Genomic DNA, 21,953 nt, shown 5'->3' on the forward strand with positions numbered 1-21,953 from the left:
TGGGGGCGAGTGAATTGGTAACACTTTTCCCTTCCTTAAAAGGAAATAACTCTTTGCTTATTTGCCAATAGAGGAGAGGATCACTCTCATATCTGCCTCTTAAACGGGAGGCTACAGTCACTAGCTAGTTCGCTTGGCTTAGCATAAAAACTGTAAACAGGGGGAAGCAGCTAGCCTGGCTCTGTTAGAAGATAACAAAATCTGGAGGAGATGAGGACATCTTGAGGTACTCACCCCTTGCTCATCCAGCTTCAGAAGCTGCTCCGGGACCTTGGGGGAGTTGAGGGCCAGCCTCAGACACTGGATATTAAGCTCAGGGATGACGTACTCAAGCACCTCCTTTAGCGGCAGGCCACGGGCCGTCCCATGTCTCGCTGTGGATGGAATGGCATCCTCCAGGATGGCTCCACGGAGTGTGGTCAGCTGACAGGAAAGAAGATAGTCATCCAGTTAATTAAGTCTGTCTGTTCTGTGCCTTATGAGGTCCTACTGCACCCCTTTACAATGTGTTAAGTCTGGGTATGCTCTCATATATGTCTAATGCATCTGTGAACCAGATTGGATTCATTTCCTCATCCAAAGTGTTGGAAATGAGAACGACGCTGACATGTTGGGTGCTATGTGAGCTAGGCATAATATCCTTTTATGTTATGGCTTATTATTTAGGGCAATGGCTCCATCATGGCTCCACTGGAAGGCATTAGGAAATAACATACTAAATGATTAAGATAGGCTAACTGAGCACAAGATGTTAAGTGGTGTTTTACTGTTAAGACCATTAATGTGCCAGTAAATGTTGACCCAAACAGCTTCACAACACCGACTCTGTTACCCTGTACTGTTGTTTGGAAAATCACACAAACATTTTCGTCCATAAATCCAATTTCCATCTGTATAGTCTGTGGACATTAATGTCACCAGTCAATGGGTGTCCAATAGAGAGGCTTTCTGAAAAGCAGATTAGTTAACAGACTCAGAGAGGAAGGGAGAGTGAGAGCGGGGCAGAGAGGCAGAGAGTGCTGAGGCTAAACGATAGGAGCACATGGAAATAGAGGCTCCAGTGGCTGGGGAGTTAAAACATTGTCTGCGTGCTACTTGCAGGGCCACCATGACCCAGATAAATTGTTGTATCGTGGGAGTGGTGCTTTAAATCAAGAATGGCGCTAGATATCAGTGACATTTCCCTGCCTGACACATCTGTTGCACCTGAATTATTCAGTGGACGAGACCACCCAGCATCAATCAAGGAGAGCTTTCTGTACCACCAGGGACTGTGAGACTGTGCATCTCAGTTTGTGGATTAATCATGTTGTGTGTGCATGCGTGTGCATGTGTGTGTGCGTGTGGGTGTGTGAAAGTGTGAGCGATCAAATCGACTCTGATAGACTGCATCAGTGTTTGCATGACTGGTAAACTGAGTTGCAACTGGCACAGAATCACTAGACACATTAGGGAGCTAAGAGCAGATTTGGGAACGGACAGCTGTGAGAAGCCCCCTCTTGTTTTCAGGGGTACTGAAGCATTCATGTATTCTTGTATACTGCTTGACTGAGCCCTGAGCTGAGTGACCTTAACATGTCTTGCTGAATGCAATACATGAGAAATATCCTCTAAAAGCATGTTCTAGCTAGTAAACAGTTCTTTGATCGAGCAATAGAAATCACGCAGGTTTCTCCTACCATGCCTCCATTATAGTTTTACACTGTTTTAAGACATTAAGCAGTACAGAAAACGTGCACATCAGAATATTATAGTTACCTGACTGGTTCTGAAGGTGACCCGATAGTTGTACTGCATTCCATCTTTCTCTTTTCCGTCGTCCAATTTCTCCCTGCGGATGCTGACTGCCACAGGTCCCAGATTGTCATCTACCCCAAAATAGTTTTGATGTTCTGGAGGTGGAACAAGAAAGATCCACATTAAACACACATTCAGCAGCACATTAATTGTTTACATTAACTAAAGTAAAAAATTCTTTGTGGATTGACCACGGCTGAGCTCTGACACTGATTACAGAAAACAGTAGGGTTCCAATGGTGATTTGAAATTGATTCACTTTGGATTAGAAACTGGCTTGCAGTTGTAGCATTGGGATTTAAAAATTAAATATATGAATAAAAAATACAGCCCTAGAAAGTCTGACCCACTCTGACCCATCACTTGCCCAGATATTCCAAACACCTTCCTGCTTCTCGCAATACAGAGACATGTTAAACAAAATAATATTACATAGATGTGATTTTGTTCAGGATTACTCAGTATTAAAGACGAATTTGGGACTGATTAAAAAAACAAAAACAATAATCTTTTATATTCAATGTCATTCATTAATGATCCCACCACATGCACACCTCAGAACTACAAGAGAATACCAAGGGATGTTTCGGGCTTTTTGTATCTGTATTCCTGAACTCACCCGCCTGACTCACACCGCTATCGACAGACAGTCAGCTACTGCTACTGTAGCAAACCTAGGCTTTACCAACCATACTGGAATGAAATGATACAGCAGTCAAGCTTTTGCTTTTGTTTTAATGGCATATTGCTTTTATTGGATAATTGACTGTGCACGGTGGAAGGAAATATGAGGGACAGACAAGGCAAAGTTTCGTGGCTACATATAAACCCAGGACAAAGTGGTTACAAGGTATGTGCATTAGACCACAGGGCCACCAGCATAGTCCCTCAAAGTATTTGTGTCTTTTAGCGGAACATGAGCAGGAATAGTTTTTGACATTTTTTGGGACTTACAAACCAACTCACAGACTAATTTATATAATCTGTTGGCCAAAAAAAAAAAAAAGATATCTTAATAGAATAAGAATCATTTAGAAATCAGGATTTAGTGGAAAGGGGCAGTGGCTGTTGATGTTCAGTTGGTCAGACCATCCATCAGTTTAACAATTTAATAAAGAATAAGTTATGTCATTGTTTATAGGCCATATTGGTGGATAGTTGTTAGTTGCTAGTTAGATGATAGTGACAAACCAGATTAGCAATGACTTTAGTATGAATATTTATTATCCTTGAAGAATGATTCCTAATAATTTTTCCCCTTGTTTAACACTTCGATTTACGACAAGTTATCTAAAATACTGATGGACAGATTTTCATGAAATTTCCTGGGCATATTCATGGTGTTAAGAGAGTCTCCTAATGTTTTTGGAAATCCCCTCACATCTCCAGTGTACACAAAAATAACAAACTCTAATGGGCAGGTTCTCATTCATTTTTTTGTGATCTTTATGCCCCCTAGAGGATGAATACGTTTTCATTTGTGGACACTCAATGGCATTTCCTGTTTTGTCACCCTCAGGTCGAGATGTTAATTTGTGCAGTAAATTTATAATAATCTCATGGGCACAGTGCCATGAAATGTACTGATTATAACTATGTGTGTGTGTGTGTGTTTAGGGCATGGACGGGAGCAGAGCTTTGCACACACACAGCAGTGCCTTGAGCAAACACTCCCTAATCCAGGCTAAAGCCAGGGAGAAAGACCTGGATTCAGCAGACAACAAAAGAAAAAACTCAACAAGGACTCAAAGCACTGACATTCGCAAAGAGATTTCTGCATAAGTTTAGACATTGCATCCATGCCATGTAGCGCTTGCAATGTAAATATGCTGGTTCTGGTCACTGCGGCAATCAACATTGGGGCAAACGCATATCAGCAGGAATAATAAATCATCTATATAGAGGCAATCTTGGATTAACCTTCTGATGAATGCATAGCTTGTCAGGGACAGTGGACTGAGGGGAAATGCTCTGTGAGGCATAAGGTCAAATGGTGGTAGGAGAGCTGTCTATGCATATGAGGCCACTAGGCCTCCGAATACCTACGGCACAGGGAGGGAGATGGCGTCGACTGTAGAGGAAAGCTTTTTGTCATCACATTTCTTGTGACACACATCACTGGTGCTCATCACTTGGTGGTGACAGTTTGCCAAAGGTTGAAAAATGGATTACTTTATTTGTCATGTCAAATAATGCCTCTTTTCCTACTTCATGTCACTCCACTTTGCAGAAAGGCCTTCAAAATATTTAAAGAGCCCTACACTTACTGTTTGTCCTTACTTTTTATATTTGATTCCCCCAAACTTTATTTCAGGTCACATACATGGTTTGCATTAGCCTCCATATCTCTATGTCTACCCACAGTCACAGTATGTGACCATGACCTGTATGTAACAAGTACGTGCTGGGGGAGTGGATGAAACATTATGTCCATTAGGGCTGCCGGGGAGAGAAATATTTGCGACACTAAAGGAAGGAAGGCTTTAGGCAATCAATAGGATCAATGTTCAGTTCAGGTTGATAAAAGCTTGCCCTAAAGTAGTGATACGTGGTCATATTTGTGGGAGTGTGTGCGCGGGTATGTGCCTGTTTCTGTGTGTGTTTGCGGTGAAGGGGAGGTGATGACAGACTTGTCTCTCCAATAAAACACCTCATGAAAAAAAGGGCAAGGGCTAGCTCCACATACTGTGAAAAAGTCATCTACCATAAAAACTGTGACATCAGAACGAAACTGACAGCAACAAGGGGCATTTCAATTATACATTGACCTGCATTGCCACAGAATGAGGTTAAATACATAACACAACTAAACCAGTTTTGGGATGAGTAGTGAGTGAGGCAACATTTCACAGTAAATGATTATCATAGTAACCTCAATGGTACATTCGATTGCACTATAAGTAGAGCAGATCCGTAATGGTCTTATTAACCTTGACTGGAGACATCGAGCCCCAAGTGAGGTTACACACTGTCACAAAGAGGAATATTGTAATACAGAGTATCTTTTTGAAGAAGTTCAGACATCTGTGAGTGTTAAAGGTGAAGCAGCTGTTTTCTGGGGGGGGCTTAAGAATGGGTAATTCAATCTGCTGAGAGCAGCGAACGCAGACACACAGACAGTGGGAAAAACATATATGTATAATGCGGTGATGGGTCGGGGTTGGCATGCTATTTCCAGCATCAGTTGCATAGGTGTTTTAATGAAGGGAGCTGGGACCTTGGCGTAGTTTTGCTGACCCTAAAGTTTCATATGAGGGGTCCTCGCACCCCTAGGGCCCCCACAAGGAACAGCTGCAGCACACCCTCTCGCTCACCTCTCTCTTCTCACATGACTAATCACAGCTTCTCCGCAGGCTTCAGGGCAATATCACAGGGAGGACATTACCGCTCTTCTCCTGAGGAAGTGAAACACACACCCTCGCACCTAACACAAGCCTGCTATTGTTCTGGACCTTATTTCATCTGGTCCTACAAAAATAACTGGGCCATCAAGATATCTGACCCTATGAGCGGAGACTGTTCTATTTGGGAACTCACTCTCACACAGCATTGTCCATATTCTAGTTTTAAAGAAATGGATTTAGCCTATAAACTTTAATAATCCTCAACAGTGAGTCATCGAAATCCGCCTGTATAAACACTGTATAATCTCTATGAACACCAATAAGACGCATTTTTAATAAGCATTCCTTACCTTTCCCATAGAAGTACTTGTGGTAGTAGTATGCTCCAAGGTCAATGTGTTCGATGATGTAGCGTTTGACCTTCTCCCTGTGGATTGGCTGGTTTTCTCGAGGCACCTCCAGTACAGAGACACCTGCATTGGTGCAGTGGGAACTTAAAGATGATTCAAAAGAGCAGCTCTCTGACACACCACTGTAGTTGGTACTGTTGGCTCTGGAGAGGGAGATCTTCCTCTCGCCCTCACCACCAATCTCATTGCGAAAGTGTGGGCAGCTCAGCACTAAGTTGTTACTCTTCCCATCCCCCTCATCGGCATCCAGATTTTCCTTGGGGTTCAAGTCCTCCCTGCTGCCTAGTGGAGACTCAAACATGGGGGCATTTCCACTGCTACATCCTGCTGCTCCTCCACCATCTGCCCCTGGTCCAGGCCCAGCTCCAACTCCACCTCCACCTCCAGCCCCTCCACCAGCTCCACTGCCGGCTCCGGCTGAGGCAGCTGAAGCCCCAGTAGTTGTGTTCTTCCTCTGGCTCAGGTTAGCTCTGCTTGCCACTGCCTCACTGATGTTAAAAAGAACACTCTGGACGTCGTAGTGGGCAAAGCATTTTTGGAAGCTGAGCGGTCGCCGATCATCCTCTATTGAGAGCCGCAAGGCGTCGCTCTCGCTCTTTATGGTCCGCAGTTTCCTGAACAGAGACGTTTCAGATGATTCCGATTTGAGACGCCTCATGAAGGACTTCTCCCGCTCCCGGCTGTAGAGGATAGAGTTGTCTATATAGTCAAAGCCTGGAATCTGGACTATCTCACCACGGGCAATCTGGGCTGCTGTCTGCAGGCTGGGGGAGAGGGAGGCATCACAGCGCAACAACTCCGGGAACCCCAGAGGTGGTATGCTACGGTGGTCCAGGGTGTCCACTCGGTAGCCTCTAAGCATGGTGAAGAAGCCATCCCCACTCAGGCCCTGACGATCAATGGAGGATGTGCTGCCGTACTCACGGTGCAATGAGGCCCCAGTGTTTGGATTGACAGCGTTCTGGTCCATTATGTCTTCAGAGTCAATGTCACTTATGGTGACATCGCTGTTGCTGCGTTGACGGATAGGGTGGAGACCCTTCAGCGGGGAGTGGCTAAGGAGGTCACTCAGTGTGTATTTGTCTGAGTAGTCTACTTCCAGACAAACTGCTTCACCATGCTCCAGTATTTTCACAGTATGGTCCTGTTGGCCATTCTGAAATACTGGTATCACACTCTGATAGTTTGGTGAAGGCCGTCCATCCCATCCATCTGTCCTTGGTGGCCATTCTGTCACCCTGGCCCTGACACCCATTTTAGGCATGGCTGGAGTACCATTTGTTTTGCCTGAACCATCAGGTTTCCCTTGCATGTTGGAGGTTGGTGGTCCCATGCTACCATTCAGTGCTTTGAGTTTCCTGCTGAATAGCTCCTCTGACTGCATGGCTCTGGAGTATTCTTCCGGGCCTCCCACAATTCCCTCAAGATTTGATTTGTTATCCGTCACAGGGCTCAAAATACTCATATCCTGCTGGCAGACTCCTCGAAGAGCAGACTTTCAGGACCCTTCATTACATGATGTGATATGCTCACTGGTGAGTGGAGGAGGAGCCTCTTTCCTGAGTCAATGAAGCAGCCGTCGTCATAACTCATAGAAGGCGGCTGGCACGACGTTCGACACACAGCATTTGGATGTCAAGGACAAGTGTCTGAGGAGCGCTGAGGCACAGCAGAGTGGAGTCTTTTCTCACAGCGTGCCGCCAATGCAGAATGACAGCTGGAGTAGTTGGATCTATGACACAGAAACAAAAACGCAGAAGAAAATATCAATACACAGGAAGTGAGTTACAACACTGTAAGTGAGAAATTTGAATTTAAAAACGTCAGAAAAAAGCAGTTTGTATTCCACAAAATGACCCCAAAACACAGCACATTCAGTTCAGCTACAAAAATGATCATGCTGCTGACCTGAACTGTCTGTACCCAGTTATCCTGTAATAAACCCCACCATGGTGTATGTAGGGCTGTATTAGTTTTGGAACAATGTAAAATACACAAAATTAGTGTATTTTCGAAGAGTTGGTGCCATTATGGGTTTATAACAAGATAGATGTATATCTTTGTTGATGCTTCCAGCCAATGCCTAACAGATGGTGGTGAAGCAAATTAAAGCAACAAGAGGCAGATGTTCTGCTAAATGTTCGCATGTACCGAGATCTCATCCAACCGCTCGCAGCATCATCAAGCCAGCAAATTATACAGTAGGGATAGTGTTGCATATTCAACGCCAATTCCACCTTGCCTTTTTTATCTTATGTAGTTGGTTAGGAATAACATTAACAAGGACCAGATGAGGTAAACTGGTTATGACAAATAAAAAACAAACGCAATAATTTCACTGAAATATGAGGTTGTAGTCCACTCCACAACAGTAGCTTCAGAGAAGAAAGTTTTTCAACTTTACACTTTCCCCTTGTTCAGTTTTTTTAAACTGGGGAAATAATAAACAGACAAAAGGCTGACATCAGCAATTTTATTCATTAACCTGAACATCTGAGGACAGAGAGAAAGACACTGTTTGGCTTGTCCTTGAAAAGCAGCTTCATTCCCTTTTGGGTATTTCAGATGTCTCACGTGGTTTCCATTTTTTTCCATAAGTAATATCCCTGAATGTCAGCCATGTGTACACTTTTCTCGCGCCAGGTTGGTCATATAGCCTAATTTAACTGCGGAAAACAATTTGACATGGACAATGTACTAAAGACACTGACAAAAACCATACTATATGCTGACTCCTAATGCAAAACTCCAAGAGCAAATGAGCAACTCTAGAAAACACAAGTAGGTTCCTCTTTCTTTGATCCCATCCCATGCCATTAGATGCACTGTAGGTCCACTGGGGCTAAGTAAGTGAGGTGTTACACTGGATTTATATCCTCAAAACCTGACTTTTGCATGGAAGATCACACCACACCATACGGCAATAGAGACTGCGAGTCTTCCGACACTTACCTAAATGCTTTTTTCTTGTTCTTTGGGGCTGGTGGTGTGCCTCATTTCTCCTAGTACCGCAATCATGTGAAAACCCCATGAGTTACTGAGTAAACCCCCCCACGTCACAAAGAACAGAGTACTGAACCGCTAGTTTTTTGCTTCAGTGAGGAGGATAAGCCCTTTTAAAGCTATTCTCTTTGTAATGTGTCACTGTGAACACGATAGATGAAGTTGGGCCCTGCATCCCAGCCTGCACTTCAGCTCCGTCCACTGGCCTTTAATATGATAGCTTCTGTTTCCAGACAACTGTTTACATTTCTCTGTCATTTGCTGCTAAGGAAGGAGGATAAACTATTTTGGGAAGAAAATGTGGGCCACATCAAGATTAGCTTCAAGCCAGACTAGACAAAATACACTCGGGACACGTCGGAAACATTGTAATAATTAAGTATATGCCTGTGCCTGGGCCAAATACAGGTTAATGCATGCATGACCCAAATGTGTAAGAATAGATTGATAATGTTACTTTCTCAGTTAGGTCTACTGCCAAACTATCCACAATCCCCTCTCTCCCATTAAAGACTGGATTGGTTATGAACAGAACTTAATTCACAAGCAGGAAACTGTCTGTAGTGTCACTGTATTTAAAATAAGGCTTAGAGAGGAGAGCAAGATATTGTATTATGTCATGTGAAAGCATAATGTAGCGATGAGAACTGTTCTGGGGAATATGTTTGGTCATTGCAGTTGGCAAATGATGAATAATTAATTGTCTGACTGGGTGCAGTGCAGTGTAGTGAACAAGGCCAAAGCTGCTCATTTTGTCAATAGAGACAATGTCTGTGTCTGAAAAGCCCAAAGTGGTTTGGTTTTATTTTTTCAAAATAAAACAATTAATTCTGAGTTACAAACCAGAATTCTCCAATTCAAAAACTATTATACCTTCAACTGATATAGCCTAATTTCCCAGATTGGTGCTTGAATCATATATACGTATACCAATGTGCTAGTGTAATCAAGGATCAAAGTAACAATTTTATTTTTTTACATAACCACTATATGAAGTTTAAATGTGTAGGTCTGGTGTAGTGTGAATTTGTTAATACTTTTAAAAAGATATTATTGTGTCTGAAATCAATTTTTTTTCATGTCTTGAGAAAAGTGAAAAGAGAGGAAAAGTGACCTCTGAGTCAACTGCTTCAAACACTTAATACCAACACACCATGAAAAATATCCTGTGGCCAGAACAAACAAAAAATCTTGTAAAAGGGTCCCTAAATAGTTTTCCCTGTATCTTCTATTCTTGCTCTTGGACATTTTATTTTAGGTTTCTTTAGTCAACCAACATCCATCTAAGGTCTCTTTCCCAGGCATCACAGGGAGCAGAGGTGAGTATGGCACTCATGCTGACCATCACCCAAATGTCAAGCGTTGACTGAACACTGTCTTTTCACACTCACAATTAGAGCAAAAGAAAGCAAAATGTGCCACCTGTGCAAACAGCTTTATCAATGGTGACATCTCAGCAGAGGTTTTTACGGATGACTGAGAAAAGGAAAAACAAAGATTACCTACTGTAATCTCAATGAGCGACAACAAAACATCATGAACAACTTTTCACAGTAGTCTGTGCTGAGCAGCTAAAACGATAAAAGGGGTATAACGCTGTCAACACAGACACTAAAAAATAAAATAAACCTAGAAATAAAAAAAATAAAAAAAATTAAGGACATCAGTGCAAATATTCCCTCCCTTAAAAGCACATCACTTTAAATCAATTCACATTTAAAAGTCTTTTCATTGCTTACTGTGTTATATAGAATCCTAGTTTTGCCTCCAGTCTCTGGTAGTGAAATCATAATAAAAGAAACAAACAAACAAAACAAAAACAGAAACAAAACAAAAAAAGCAAGAGACTAGTCTGTTTATGTTTATACTGTCCAGACTCTTCCTGATTGTCTTGTTACATGGGGTCAGGAAAGGGTGAACTGGCCTTTATTTCATGTCGAGGACAACAAAGGATAAAACAGTGAACATGGTGGTCTGTGTTTTCCTTTCCTTCCTTCTATTAACTACTTTCCCTACGACAGTGATTAATGAACACAGTTGTACTATGGCTCATTCCACATCCAACTCCCAGTTCCCTCAACCAATGGAGAGTGCCACAAGCTACTTGGTCAGCAGAATCTATCTTCTGTGTTACCTGAAGGAGGCTGTTTTCTGTCCTTTCCTTTGTGGCTGTGTTTAGAAGGGAGGCAGCAGATGGAGGGTGGGCGGCCTGCTTTGCTAACAGCCCTTTATTACTGGAATACTGCATCGCCATTATGGGTGTTTAAGACACAAGGCCCGTTGAACAGGGGGAAGGGATGCAGGAGGAGAGATGGGAGAGAAAGAGAGGCCTAATTACAGTAATGAACTCATTTTCTGTCTCTGATGTTGGATAGTCTGTCCTTCATCTTGATTCATCCAGAGAGGAGTGGCCCAGAGGTTCTGCCAGGTCTTAAAATAATCCTCTGACACTGTGGCCTGATTAAAGGCCCGGCAGATATTAATATGCTGTCAGAAAAGTGAATGCGTTTTGTCCACCATCCTAAGATTAATACTCTACAATCACTGATAGGCAATGTCACCAGAACAAGACACACGGCATGATGGCAGCCAACTCTGGCAGACTCACTAGACCGACCAACTTCTCATTAGTCACTTCTACCACTCCTATACAACTGTCACTGTGAGAGGAAGGCCCTCTGAACAACGATGTGGACTGTCTTTTTGTTGGGTTTGGTTGCAGCTCTCTTGCAGTTCTGCAAATGATCCAAATGCTACTTAGATCCTTGAACTAATAGTGGAAAAAAGAAGAAAAGGTGCAAACAAGATTTATGTAAATTGAGTCAAAAAACAAGATGTTCTACAGAGTGGCACTGCATACATTAACAGTGAAGCTTTATTCAATGCAGTTGCAAACACAGTTTGTGAACAACATTTCTAAGACTAATCCACTCAGAACTGACAACAGTTCAGGAAATTAGGAACATACTGTATGCTCAAAAAACAGGGGCATGTCGTTAGCCCTATAAAAATATTCTTGTAAGGAATGCCAAATCCTTTACATGCCTGATTCGTTGGCAACAAGGCCCGTTTCAGGTAGCAGTGGTTCTCTGAAAAGCCAAACATGTCACATAATGACATGACTTAGACCTACATAAACTGGGGCAACCGATTTTGCATATGCTTAGTAAATTGTAAAAAAAAAGTTGCAGTTATTTGTGCAAAATATCTAGATTTGAATATGTATGGCCATCACAGGCACAATTTAACTTTATGTTTCTGCCAGTTACACACATAGTGAATGAATACAGAATAATGTAATAACAAACTATTGTGTTATTAAATGATTCAGTACACTGGCAAAGCTGAAGAAAGAACATGGTGGCGGTAAAAGAAGGCACGTCCCTTAAATGAGGCAATTAAATTTGCACCATGCTTTACACTTTCCTGAATGTGGCATCCTCCACAGTCATCAGCCTATTGCACCTCAGGTCAAGGTCAAAAATGTTTATTTAGCTCCAACAAAGCTGCTGGGTCACTCTGAGCCCTGGGGTGAACACAGACCTGTGATTATGGCCAATTTTCTTTAATAAAGCCTTGTGTAATTGAGCCATATTAATACTCCTCTGTTCTCTGCAAGCAGGAAGTAGTAGCTGGCCTTGCCCCCAAGTTGCCTCGACTTCCTGAGCCGAGGCCAAGCCATGATACAGTCATCCTCCCCTCCCACAGCCAAATTAGGGTGCAATGTAAGTTAGAGGCCAAGACGATTACACCAATTTTCCAGCTCATGGACTTCATCATATAGTGAGACAGGCAGCATTGCTATGTGATGCAGATTTAAGTCCTTCTTGGTGCATTCACAACCCTATTTATTTTAGTTCCTTGTTACCTGCCTTCTGCTGTTTCATATTGAGATGCCGCAGCCAGTCAGACGTTTGGATGAGTCACCCTCTGTTTATCATTAACACAGAGGAATGGTAAAATCCAAGCGGAAAGCAAACAAACCTTAAGGCATGTTGCTTATGCTTCACTACCCGCCATTTTATTCCTCAGTAAACTTACAATAAAAACAATGAATCACATGCCATGTCACTCGACACTCAAATACGATCAAATTTGCGCTGCACACGCTGTTAGTGTTTCGCCCTCTGAGGAGTTGATTTAACACAACGTGGGAGCTCTGTTTTCAATCCTCTATTGTGAGCAGCTGTTCCAACCTTGCGGTGGGAATGGGAGGGGTACATGCAATGGTTTAGGGCAGGATAGATATTAAATTCATCACACTTCCAGCAAGAGAAGGAGGGTTATGACTGCAACCAGACACAGGTATCACCGATCTGATGAAAACGCTTGTGTTTCTGTTTCTGCTTCACTGGAGCGATTCTTTACCTTAACTGGGTTATTGCAAAGGAGAATGTGAGGTTAAGAAGGAGAGTGAAAGTGGTGGAGCAGGAAGGAAAAAAACAAATGGGAGTTTTGCCAAACCTTGGTCAAAGAGATTCATGCAATTAAACCACAGAACCAATTAACTGGGCGATGTTATCCTTGAAAGTTCATTACTGGGGCCTGGGAAACCAGGCACACCATCTTCCCCAAGTGCATCAATGACCAACACTTGTAAAGGGGTGTTAGCACTGTGTCTGTGTGTGTATACCACTGCTCACACTGACTGAGGCTATGGAGGTTTGGACCAAAGAAAACCAAATGCACCATTCAACTTCTTCCCCTTTCATCTACTGGTCCCACAATTCAATCTCACAACAGGGAGGAATCTCTCACCAGCTAACACTTAAATTAGCACTGATGGTAAAGCCCTACCATTAATGGCCAAACCCACCTCTTCCTGTACACAGTGATAACTCACTATTTCTGAGCCGGTAAGAACCCAATCATCTATCCCCACCCTCTCTTATTTTGGTCAGACCACCAACCGAACACCCGATGTGCCAATATTGCCTGTAGGGAGTGATGCTGAGATTTTAATGGCCAGTGTGAATGGAGGGTCACACCCTCAGTGGGAGGTAAGGAAGCCAATGAAATGAGTTCCAGCCAGCTGCATTATTGAGCCTGATAAGTGAAAACTAACAGCAAACCATATCCAGCCTAGTGATCCTTTAAAAATATTTACATGGATGAGAAGTTAACAGCTACAGATGCTTAATATTTATGTAGGTTAAGTGAGGCTGTGTAAGTAGTAAGCTACAGAATTAAAAATAATACTTCTCTAGGGATGGGCAGCAATTTGACAGCATCATTCATTAGAGAAAATACATGGATGTGACTGTCCCTAACCAAACAGCGAAACAGATATTAGAATTCGCCCACCATTTGCCCACTAGTGTCCCTGTAGCCCACCCTCCCTTCTCATAAATCGATGTCTGTCATTTCGAGCTCTGGTACACCCAATTTGGAATCAAATTTGGCTGTTGAAATCAAATGCTGTTAAATATGGTTGAGGATGGATTGAGGTCTGTCCTTGCACCCGTAGCGACGTAAGGCCAGAAATCCTGACGATGAACTTTGAAATTAATAGATGCACCCACTCCAGCTGCACTAATAGTTACAGCTCATATGATAGGAAGGAGAAGATTATTTACACCTGGTCCTGGTTCTGCTTTACTACAAAAAAAGAAAAACAAGATGTGTTTGTTCCCTAAACCAAACAAGGAGACAGAAGCGAAGATTGATACAGATGAGGAGGGGAATGTGTGCGAGCCATTTTAATGATGTGCCAAAAACAACTGACCCTTATGATTAAAAAGCTTCTTTTATTTCTATTTTTTTTCAAAATCAATTCATTATATTTAAACAAAGTTTAGCAATAAGCAGTCCAACTAAGTAGCTTGGTGTCATTTATTTAATTTAGGTGTAACACTAAATTTTGGCACATTTTATTTTGTATTTATGATTAGCTATGATTCAAGCCCAGGTAAGATAACTCAGGTTTCTGTAATTGATGATATACAGTACATTACCAGTACTTCTTAACTAATCTAGGCAATATTTTTTTTTAATAATTAGGATAATAAGGATCATATGAGGTTTAAGTTTAGGGTTGAAAATTATTTATAACACACACTATTGTGCTTTTCTTTGGTTCTCCTGGGTATACATTCGTTTTCTGTATTATCCACACCATTTATTTTTGTATGTCATTCCATGTCACTATGTGTATTTAATTTTATGTACAAATAGTATATATATGTGATTACCTTAGTGAATAGATGTAGATGTGTTATACAATGTCAACACAGTATTTCAGTTACTTGATTTTCATATTTAATGTCTCCTCCATGATGAACATAAATAGATAAAAGGGTAAACCAATAAAAATTTGGTCATAAAAAAAAATTAATAACCTAGGCTATATGAAAGGTGATATGGACAGACAAGAACTGGCTGCTTTTCACTAGTTTTCAATTTAAAAAAAAGAAATAGTCTTCATAGATCCCTGTGTATTCTTGGAACAATCGAACATATTAATGGAATTAATTTTTGTCAAAGATGCCTTGAAATGATTGATCTTGGTGTCACATTTGCACCTGAAAAGCAACACCTAAAATGTGCAACCGATCACACGACATCTTCAAACAGATGGGGGTGCTTTGAACGAGTTTTTGTGAAAGTAAATAAATAATAAAAAATATTTTTAAAAATTCATAGCTATAACTGGAGGCTTACACATACTGCATCAAACACAGCCAACTGCAGAGCTTTTAATTGTTTGGAAACATGCCACAATACCTGAGAGAACATGACATTTCTATTTTGCAAAGTCCCTACTACTAATCATCTGCAATCACATCTCTATTTGACAGCCTGTGCATGTGTACCGTGCTCCTCCAAGCTAGTGAAAACCAGTGAAAGCATAAGAGTGTCATTACCATTCTGACATGATCCATTTTACCTGGCAACACCCACAATCACACAAACACACACAGTGTACTCGTGTAAAAAGAGCAGGGCTGAGCAAGGGCAGCTTCTGCAAGAGCGAGAGACAATCAGAGGTTGTTTTTTTTTTTTACATCTCAACGCACACAGACCTGAGTTGACCCAAGAGCAGAAGAACAATCAGTAGAAGAGATAAAAAAGTAGGTCAGACAGCACGGCGTAAACATATACCCTCACTGTCTCATCATTCCCCCAGAGCTGGACCTCATAGCACTATGGGAAATGCCCACATTCACTTATGTCCAGTCAGTGTCCCAGGTGCACAAACTTCTGAATAACACAACCTCTATCAAACAAGCACTGCAGTGACTGCAGGAGTCTAACTTCTGGCATGAGCACTACTTTAGAAGAGTGTGTATGCTCTGTCTACATTTTGATCTATATAAAACTCAAGTCAAAATCCTTTCGACTGTTTTTCTTCAGGATTGAGCAGACCAGACAGGAATCTCTGCAAAAGGGAAGTTGCTTCATACCAGAATAAGACTTATATACTTGCAAAAACAGCCCTGGAAAACTGAACAGCTTTCCACAGATATAAGACAGACGACAATTGGAATACAAGGGGCTAAGGAGATATGTTATGAGCCACACCTCATCTGTCAACAGTTGTGTTCTCAAGCATAAAATTAAACAAAAGATAGCTATGTGCGTTGCGGAGAACTTTGTGGTTTGGACTGGTGGTTATTTCTAGCCGTTGTCTTATCTCGGAGGCAGCTTACATGAACATGAGTCTGTTTTCCTACACCAGTGTACCCCTGACTCTGCTCGGCTTCGTGCTAGCAGTAGCTCCATCTGGAATGTGCTGGCTACGGCTGAGTCTAAAGCACAGGGGTCACCAGTGATCTGACTCCATTTCACTCGGTTCAGGGAACAGTAAGTATTTACCCAACAGAAACTGCAAAATGGTGAATTCTTTTCATTTCCTGCACACATTCAAATCTCATAATATCCACCATATGCTTTGTTACAGACAAAGAAAAGGGGTCCGCCAGAAAAGAGAGTGGTTTGAAACACCATGATTATGCATAGAAGCCAGTGAACTAGAAGAAGGGGGACTCAAGGTAAATCCAATTATGTGTGTACTGATCCATGCCACATGACTGCACATATCTTTTATCTCAGTTTTTCTGGAAACATCAAATGAGTCTTTCAAAGTAATTGATTGTATTGTGAAGCAACCAAGCATATCCTAAAGCTGTGTAAATGGTTCAAACGCAGCATTTATGCGTCTAATACAATCACCTAGTGTTTTCGCGAGCTATATGCTCATTAAATAACCACAACAGGTCTTCTTAAAGTGCTTTAAGAGACCTGACTCTTATCGCTTGGTTACAGATACCCGGATACTTCATTCATCAGTCATTTGTATCAGTATCTCTAGTGCAATACATCTTGTGCACCAGCTGTAGCGTTGGAATGATGACCTTTACATGCCAAGATTAACATAATTACTAACAGCAATTCATCAAGTGGGACCTCGACCACAGTGACAACGCTGATGGTAGCTTCAAATACTCTCACTGACAAGGTGTGCAGCTGAGCTATGCGGTAAAGTTATGTTATGAAAAGAAAAGAGCCCCTGTTCTTGAGTTGGGCTGAGCTTAATATAAAACGGTTCAATAGTGGTAGTGCTGGCTGTAGGTAGTGTGGGAGAGAGGCAGACCTCCTCCTGGCTCCACTGAAAATGGGAGTCTCCTACCCTGTTGCTCTGCCAGCTGGCTTTCTGCCCAGCGCCTGCCAGGCAGCACACTGCCATTGTCCTTTAGTTGTTTCAGGGTGATCTGAGAATTAAAATAGACAGGACACCAGATTTTCCCTTTTTATTCACATGAAAACAAAGAACGAGCACCACTGTAAACAGAGACCCACAATGCAGCAAGTTAAAAGAGTTAAGCGTTGTTGTAAAATTGGCCACATTCTGGTACAAAATGAATGAATACTGACTAATATAACTACTGGAATACCGTGTTTCCAGTAGTCATATTAGTAACACTTTTCATCCAAGTCTTATTAGAAATGTGAGTTGCAGGGCTATCACGAAGCACTTACCCGATTGTTAGTTACCATTATGTAACAACCAGCATTAGCATCGCACCCAAGATACACATGAATAGTTCTAGATGTCACTCCCAGAGCCTATTCAGGTCTTGCAGACTGAAGCTCCTATATGTTCCCAACAGAAGGAGACCGTGTTTGTTCTTGGCTGCTCCAGTGGAGCCCCATGGACAGAGATCACTGTGCTGTGGCCCTTCTCCAAAAGGGACCATCTGTCCCCCCCCCAAAAATGGGCATAGCCACACCAGCCTTCGCTGCTATGAGGAGACAGAAAGGGATGTGTAGGGTTGATGTGGCCCAGCAGGCCTCCAGGATAAACCACCACCTATTTCCATCAGCACACATCCCCTGTCTGCAGCTTCCCAGCAGCTCGCCGCTTACCCAGCTACCTCCATATCAATGACAGCCTGTCAGCAGAGTGCACTCTCTCAGTGAAAGGAGAGAAAGAAAACAAGGGGAGGAGGAGAGAAATAGTGAGAAGAGCAATCTCATCTCACAAAAGGAAAGCTGTTAAAAGAGTTGTGAGGAGATCAGATCGAAAGCTATGAGAACATGCTTCCATGCCTCTGCTCTTCTGCTGAGGTCAGTCAGAGTCCAAATTGTCACATTACCACTGAGAAACAGTGCTGCAAAGGAAGGAAGTAGGTAAACTGTGTGACACCGCTAAGACTGAGAATGAACACACTGATGCAAACACATTCACACACATCATTCACGGAGCAGAATTTATACATGCTGACAGGCTGAGTGACCTCAGAAAGTGTCAGTGCCATGGACCATCTCTCCCTCCACTGACTCACTTCACCAGTGCTCATTTTCCTTCAAAGTTTGGTTTTCACACTTGGTCTGGTGTTGCTGACAGAAATCTGGCGTAAGAGAGACAATTTGGATTTCTAGGCAGCAGCTGGAAACTCCACAACTGACACAGAATAAGTATTAGTCAACTGGAGGATGCCAGGGCAAGAGAAATGTAAGGAGGACAGGAGTAAGCACAGATACACAGATGAATCACTCATTTATTCACCTTGGAAGAACTTTTTGTGCTGTGTCTGCCAGAAAAACACGCTCGCAAATTCCTCCTCTGATACACACCGCAGGCTAGACCACTCATACATACCATTGTCTACAAAATAAGTCTTTACTCGCTTTATAGAATACTTTTTATGCACATGATTGCAAGTAAAACTGATGTCAACATGCATTATTTAGCCTTTACACTTTTTCTTATTAGGCCATTACATAAAAAGGCCAACATTAGACATCAAAAGTTGCCATGCTTACCTGATTAAGAGAGTCCTTTTTCATCCAAGCCATAAATCCTAAGAGCAGAGGGCACAAAGCCCTGTGAGCCACTGTGGTAATGAGCCCACTGTGGAGATGCCATCCAAATGCATTAAATCCATCAGCCACTTGTTGAGTACAAGACACCCAAAAACACACAAGGGAGAGAGATATCCACCACACTTCACAGCAGAAAGGCTCTAAAATAAACAACAGCACCACAACTCTTCCTTCTGCTCCTTCAGCCAACAACTAGTTTGAGGAGAAAATGGAGAAAGACAAAAAAAAGAAGGAGAGTAAAATAAGGACAAGTCTGGCAGCCATTGGGGAGTCAATTTAGAGAAATGCATACAGCTGCCCCTTAATGCACGCAACCCTCTCCCTCCCCCTGTGACAAAACCACCAACAGCTGAATGAGACTGCAACATTAGCATATGTAAGGGAAAGTAGGTGGCTGTGCTGGGTGGGGGGAGAAAGACTGCTGGGTGTTGGGGTTGGTTGTTGGGGGGGAGGGGTTGGACCATGACATTCAGAGCTTCTCTGGCTGACAGGAAGGAAAGACAAAAGTAGGGGGAGAGCTATTGTTCCCAGTAAAAGATGCCCAGGTCAAGCCTGTGACCTTCAAAGTTCCTTGCGATGGCTGACATTTGGAGCGGCGGGAGATAGAGGAATCTACTTATCCGTTCCCTGTCCAGTGAACTACAGCCTACTACAAAGTCCGCCTGACAAACAGAGCAAGCAGCAACCATGACCACCTTAAACACAGTGAAATAAGAAGAGAAAGACATGACCAGATAGGGGAATTGTCTTTCTTTCAAAACTGATAATTCTTCAATCCACATGCCATATGCTGAGCCTGCATATTTTTTACCTGCAGCAGAGGCAGGAGCAACAGACAGGAGGGTGGAAGAGAGGGGAGAGGCTGTGATAGTCCTAAGAGTAAGGGAGAAAAATGTATGAAAAAATGACTTAATCTCTGCAGGGCGCTACTCCCCAGCGCTTCACTGCAAACAGCTGTGGGTTTAAGGGCCTACATACAGACAAGCCAAAGAAGTAGCACCTACACAGACCGACTGATGTGCTGCCTCACATCTTCTGATAAAACACACTGCAAGGACTAGAGCTAACAGCAAGCTGACTGATGACATTCTTGTCATGGCTTTAACATGGATTTAGTGAAACAGACTTGTGACTGTGAGGGTTTATGGTTGGAATCTGTGAACGCAGATTGTGGGTGTGGAGACCGATGCAAACCTTCTCAGCAACCACTAAGGCACCTTTGAGGAAGGTACTTTTAACCCTCAAAAATAGCCATAATTAGAGGACTGCAGTTATGCTGTGCAACTACCAGGTATAAATATGTGTAAGTATGTTATTTCTGAGGAAGTCATCCATCTTTTGACACATATAAGCTAAATAAAGGACAACTCTTTGAGGTAATTAAGTTTTAATGATATATTTCTCTTGCATAGTGTGACATAATTGAGTTTCGGGGAGTTTAATTGGGAAAACACTAAAACAGTGTCATTCTAACCACTTCCTGATGACTGCTTTGCTCTGTCTGATTCTGGTTGGAGGTAGGAGCATGTTAATAGCAGGAAATGACAGACTTTAATCAAGCTGAATGAATGGCAGCAAGTACAGGTCTTTGTGCCACAGTCTGCTTTGATCCAGCCACTGCTCGCAGGTTCTCAGCTTTGATTTAAGTTGAGGGGAAGGAAAGAGTTTTATTTGAAGAGTGGGAAGCCCCAGGAGGTAACACTTAACAGTTCTTGTCACTGCATCCCAGCAAACAGACAAACTATTCATCAGCCTACACACATGTGCAGCAGGGCCTGTGAAGAAACACACAATCCCACATACACTGCTCGTTTGCACATGGACAACCGGGTCGATGGGTAATTTACATACCAAGGGTAGTCATTACACAAACAGATGCACATAAAGGCGACCTTCAATTACAAACACTGAAAAAACATCTTTCACAGCTTGTATTTGAAATGCTGGGCAGAGTTCTGACAGATTTTTAAGAAACATTTTGAACTTTTGGGTGCTCGGCCAAAAGGTCATCAATATGATAAAACAGGTGAAACTCTAACAAAAAGAATGTACTTTTAGTGGTAGAGGACTGTTTTTCTTGAGACACTTAAGGTGTAATTTGTTTTATTCACATAGATATTCACACTGAAGATGGGAATCATTTTTGGATTGCATACACAGATTTTCCTGAGTAGTTATTTCCTCTTATGGAGGTGCAGGTCAGCTTTCACACTTAAGATGGGAATCAAAATTTGTGTTGGTTAATCTAACATGTCAAGACCTTACAAACGCTTTTCAGAATTTTTGAAAAATAGTTACTTTGGATTAGAGAAAGGTTAAGATTTATACTTGAGTTGGATAGTGCAAATGAGCTGTGTACTTAACATACTGCATGCTTTAAATGGTATTTAGACCTTTTTGGAAAATATGCTTAAAAACTTAGATGAGAAGATTAATGCAAATACTTCTTGGCCGAGTGCAGTGACATTAAACAGAGACTCCAGGAAGTTACTACACAACTTGTTTTTACACATTTTTTTTTTTAATGTCGGACAACGCTAAGCTGGCCTTTTCACCCTGCTCCTAGTCTTTATGCTAATCTAAGATAAGATAAATGTCCCCTGGCTGTCGCTTCATTTTTAGCAGACTCATGTGAGTAGTATCTTTCTTATCATCCAAATCTTGGCAAGAAAGTGAATAGGTGTATCTCCCAGAATGTCGAACTATTCATTTATGCATTAGCATTAGGCAGAACTTTCTACTGGACACACCCGAGAGATGATTTTGAAGCCATTTTTTTTATTTTGGTTATGATAACCAATGAGACAAACTGTGAAAACCCAGTGCAATAACGTACTTGCACAAAGTCTAACCAGTCTGATCAAAATACAGTATATGTACAAACAACACTGTCTAGGAGATGTCTAGCTTGGTGTGTTATGACAAATTCTTATATTTCCTCTGTGTTGAAGTTATTTTATGGTCAACCTGAAAAGACAACCAAACTATGCATGGCAGTGTGGAAGCCATTCAGCCTTGCTACGTAATTACAGTCCTAAAAAATTTAAAACAGCATAATGTGGTAAGGAACAAA

General features: G+C 42.1%; 1 protein-coding gene across 7 annotated transcripts in view; it reads right to left on the bottom strand.

The window, feature by feature from the left end:
• Positions 1–21,953, bottom strand: part of LOC120796233 (signal-induced proliferation-associated 1-like protein 2) — a 79,119-nt gene that overhangs the window by 42,932 nt on the left and 14,234 nt on the right. For 6 of the 7 annotated variants that reach the window (XM_040138780.1, XM_040138778.1, XM_040138777.1 and 3 more), the window contains exons 2-4: positions 5,492–7,283; positions 1,759–1,892; positions 235–423 (exon numbers count right to left, since the gene is read on the bottom strand). In XM_040138780.1, the coding sequence (XP_039994714.1) occupies positions 235–423; positions 1,759–1,892; positions 5,492–7,016 (1,848 nt within the window). In that variant the 5' untranslated portion in view covers positions 7,017–7,283. Of the gene's footprint in view, positions 1–234; positions 424–1,758; positions 1,893–5,491; positions 7,284–18,820; positions 19,127–21,953 lie in introns of those variants that run through there. The other variant, XM_040138775.1, reaches the window with a different exon arrangement.

Source organism: Xiphias gladius, chromosome 11 (genome assembly GCF_016859285.1).
Source record: "Xiphias gladius isolate SHS-SW01 ecotype Sanya breed wild chromosome 11, ASM1685928v1, whole genome shotgun sequence".
Lineage (NCBI taxonomy): Eukaryota > Metazoa > Chordata > Actinopteri > Istiophoriformes > Xiphiidae > Xiphias > Xiphias gladius.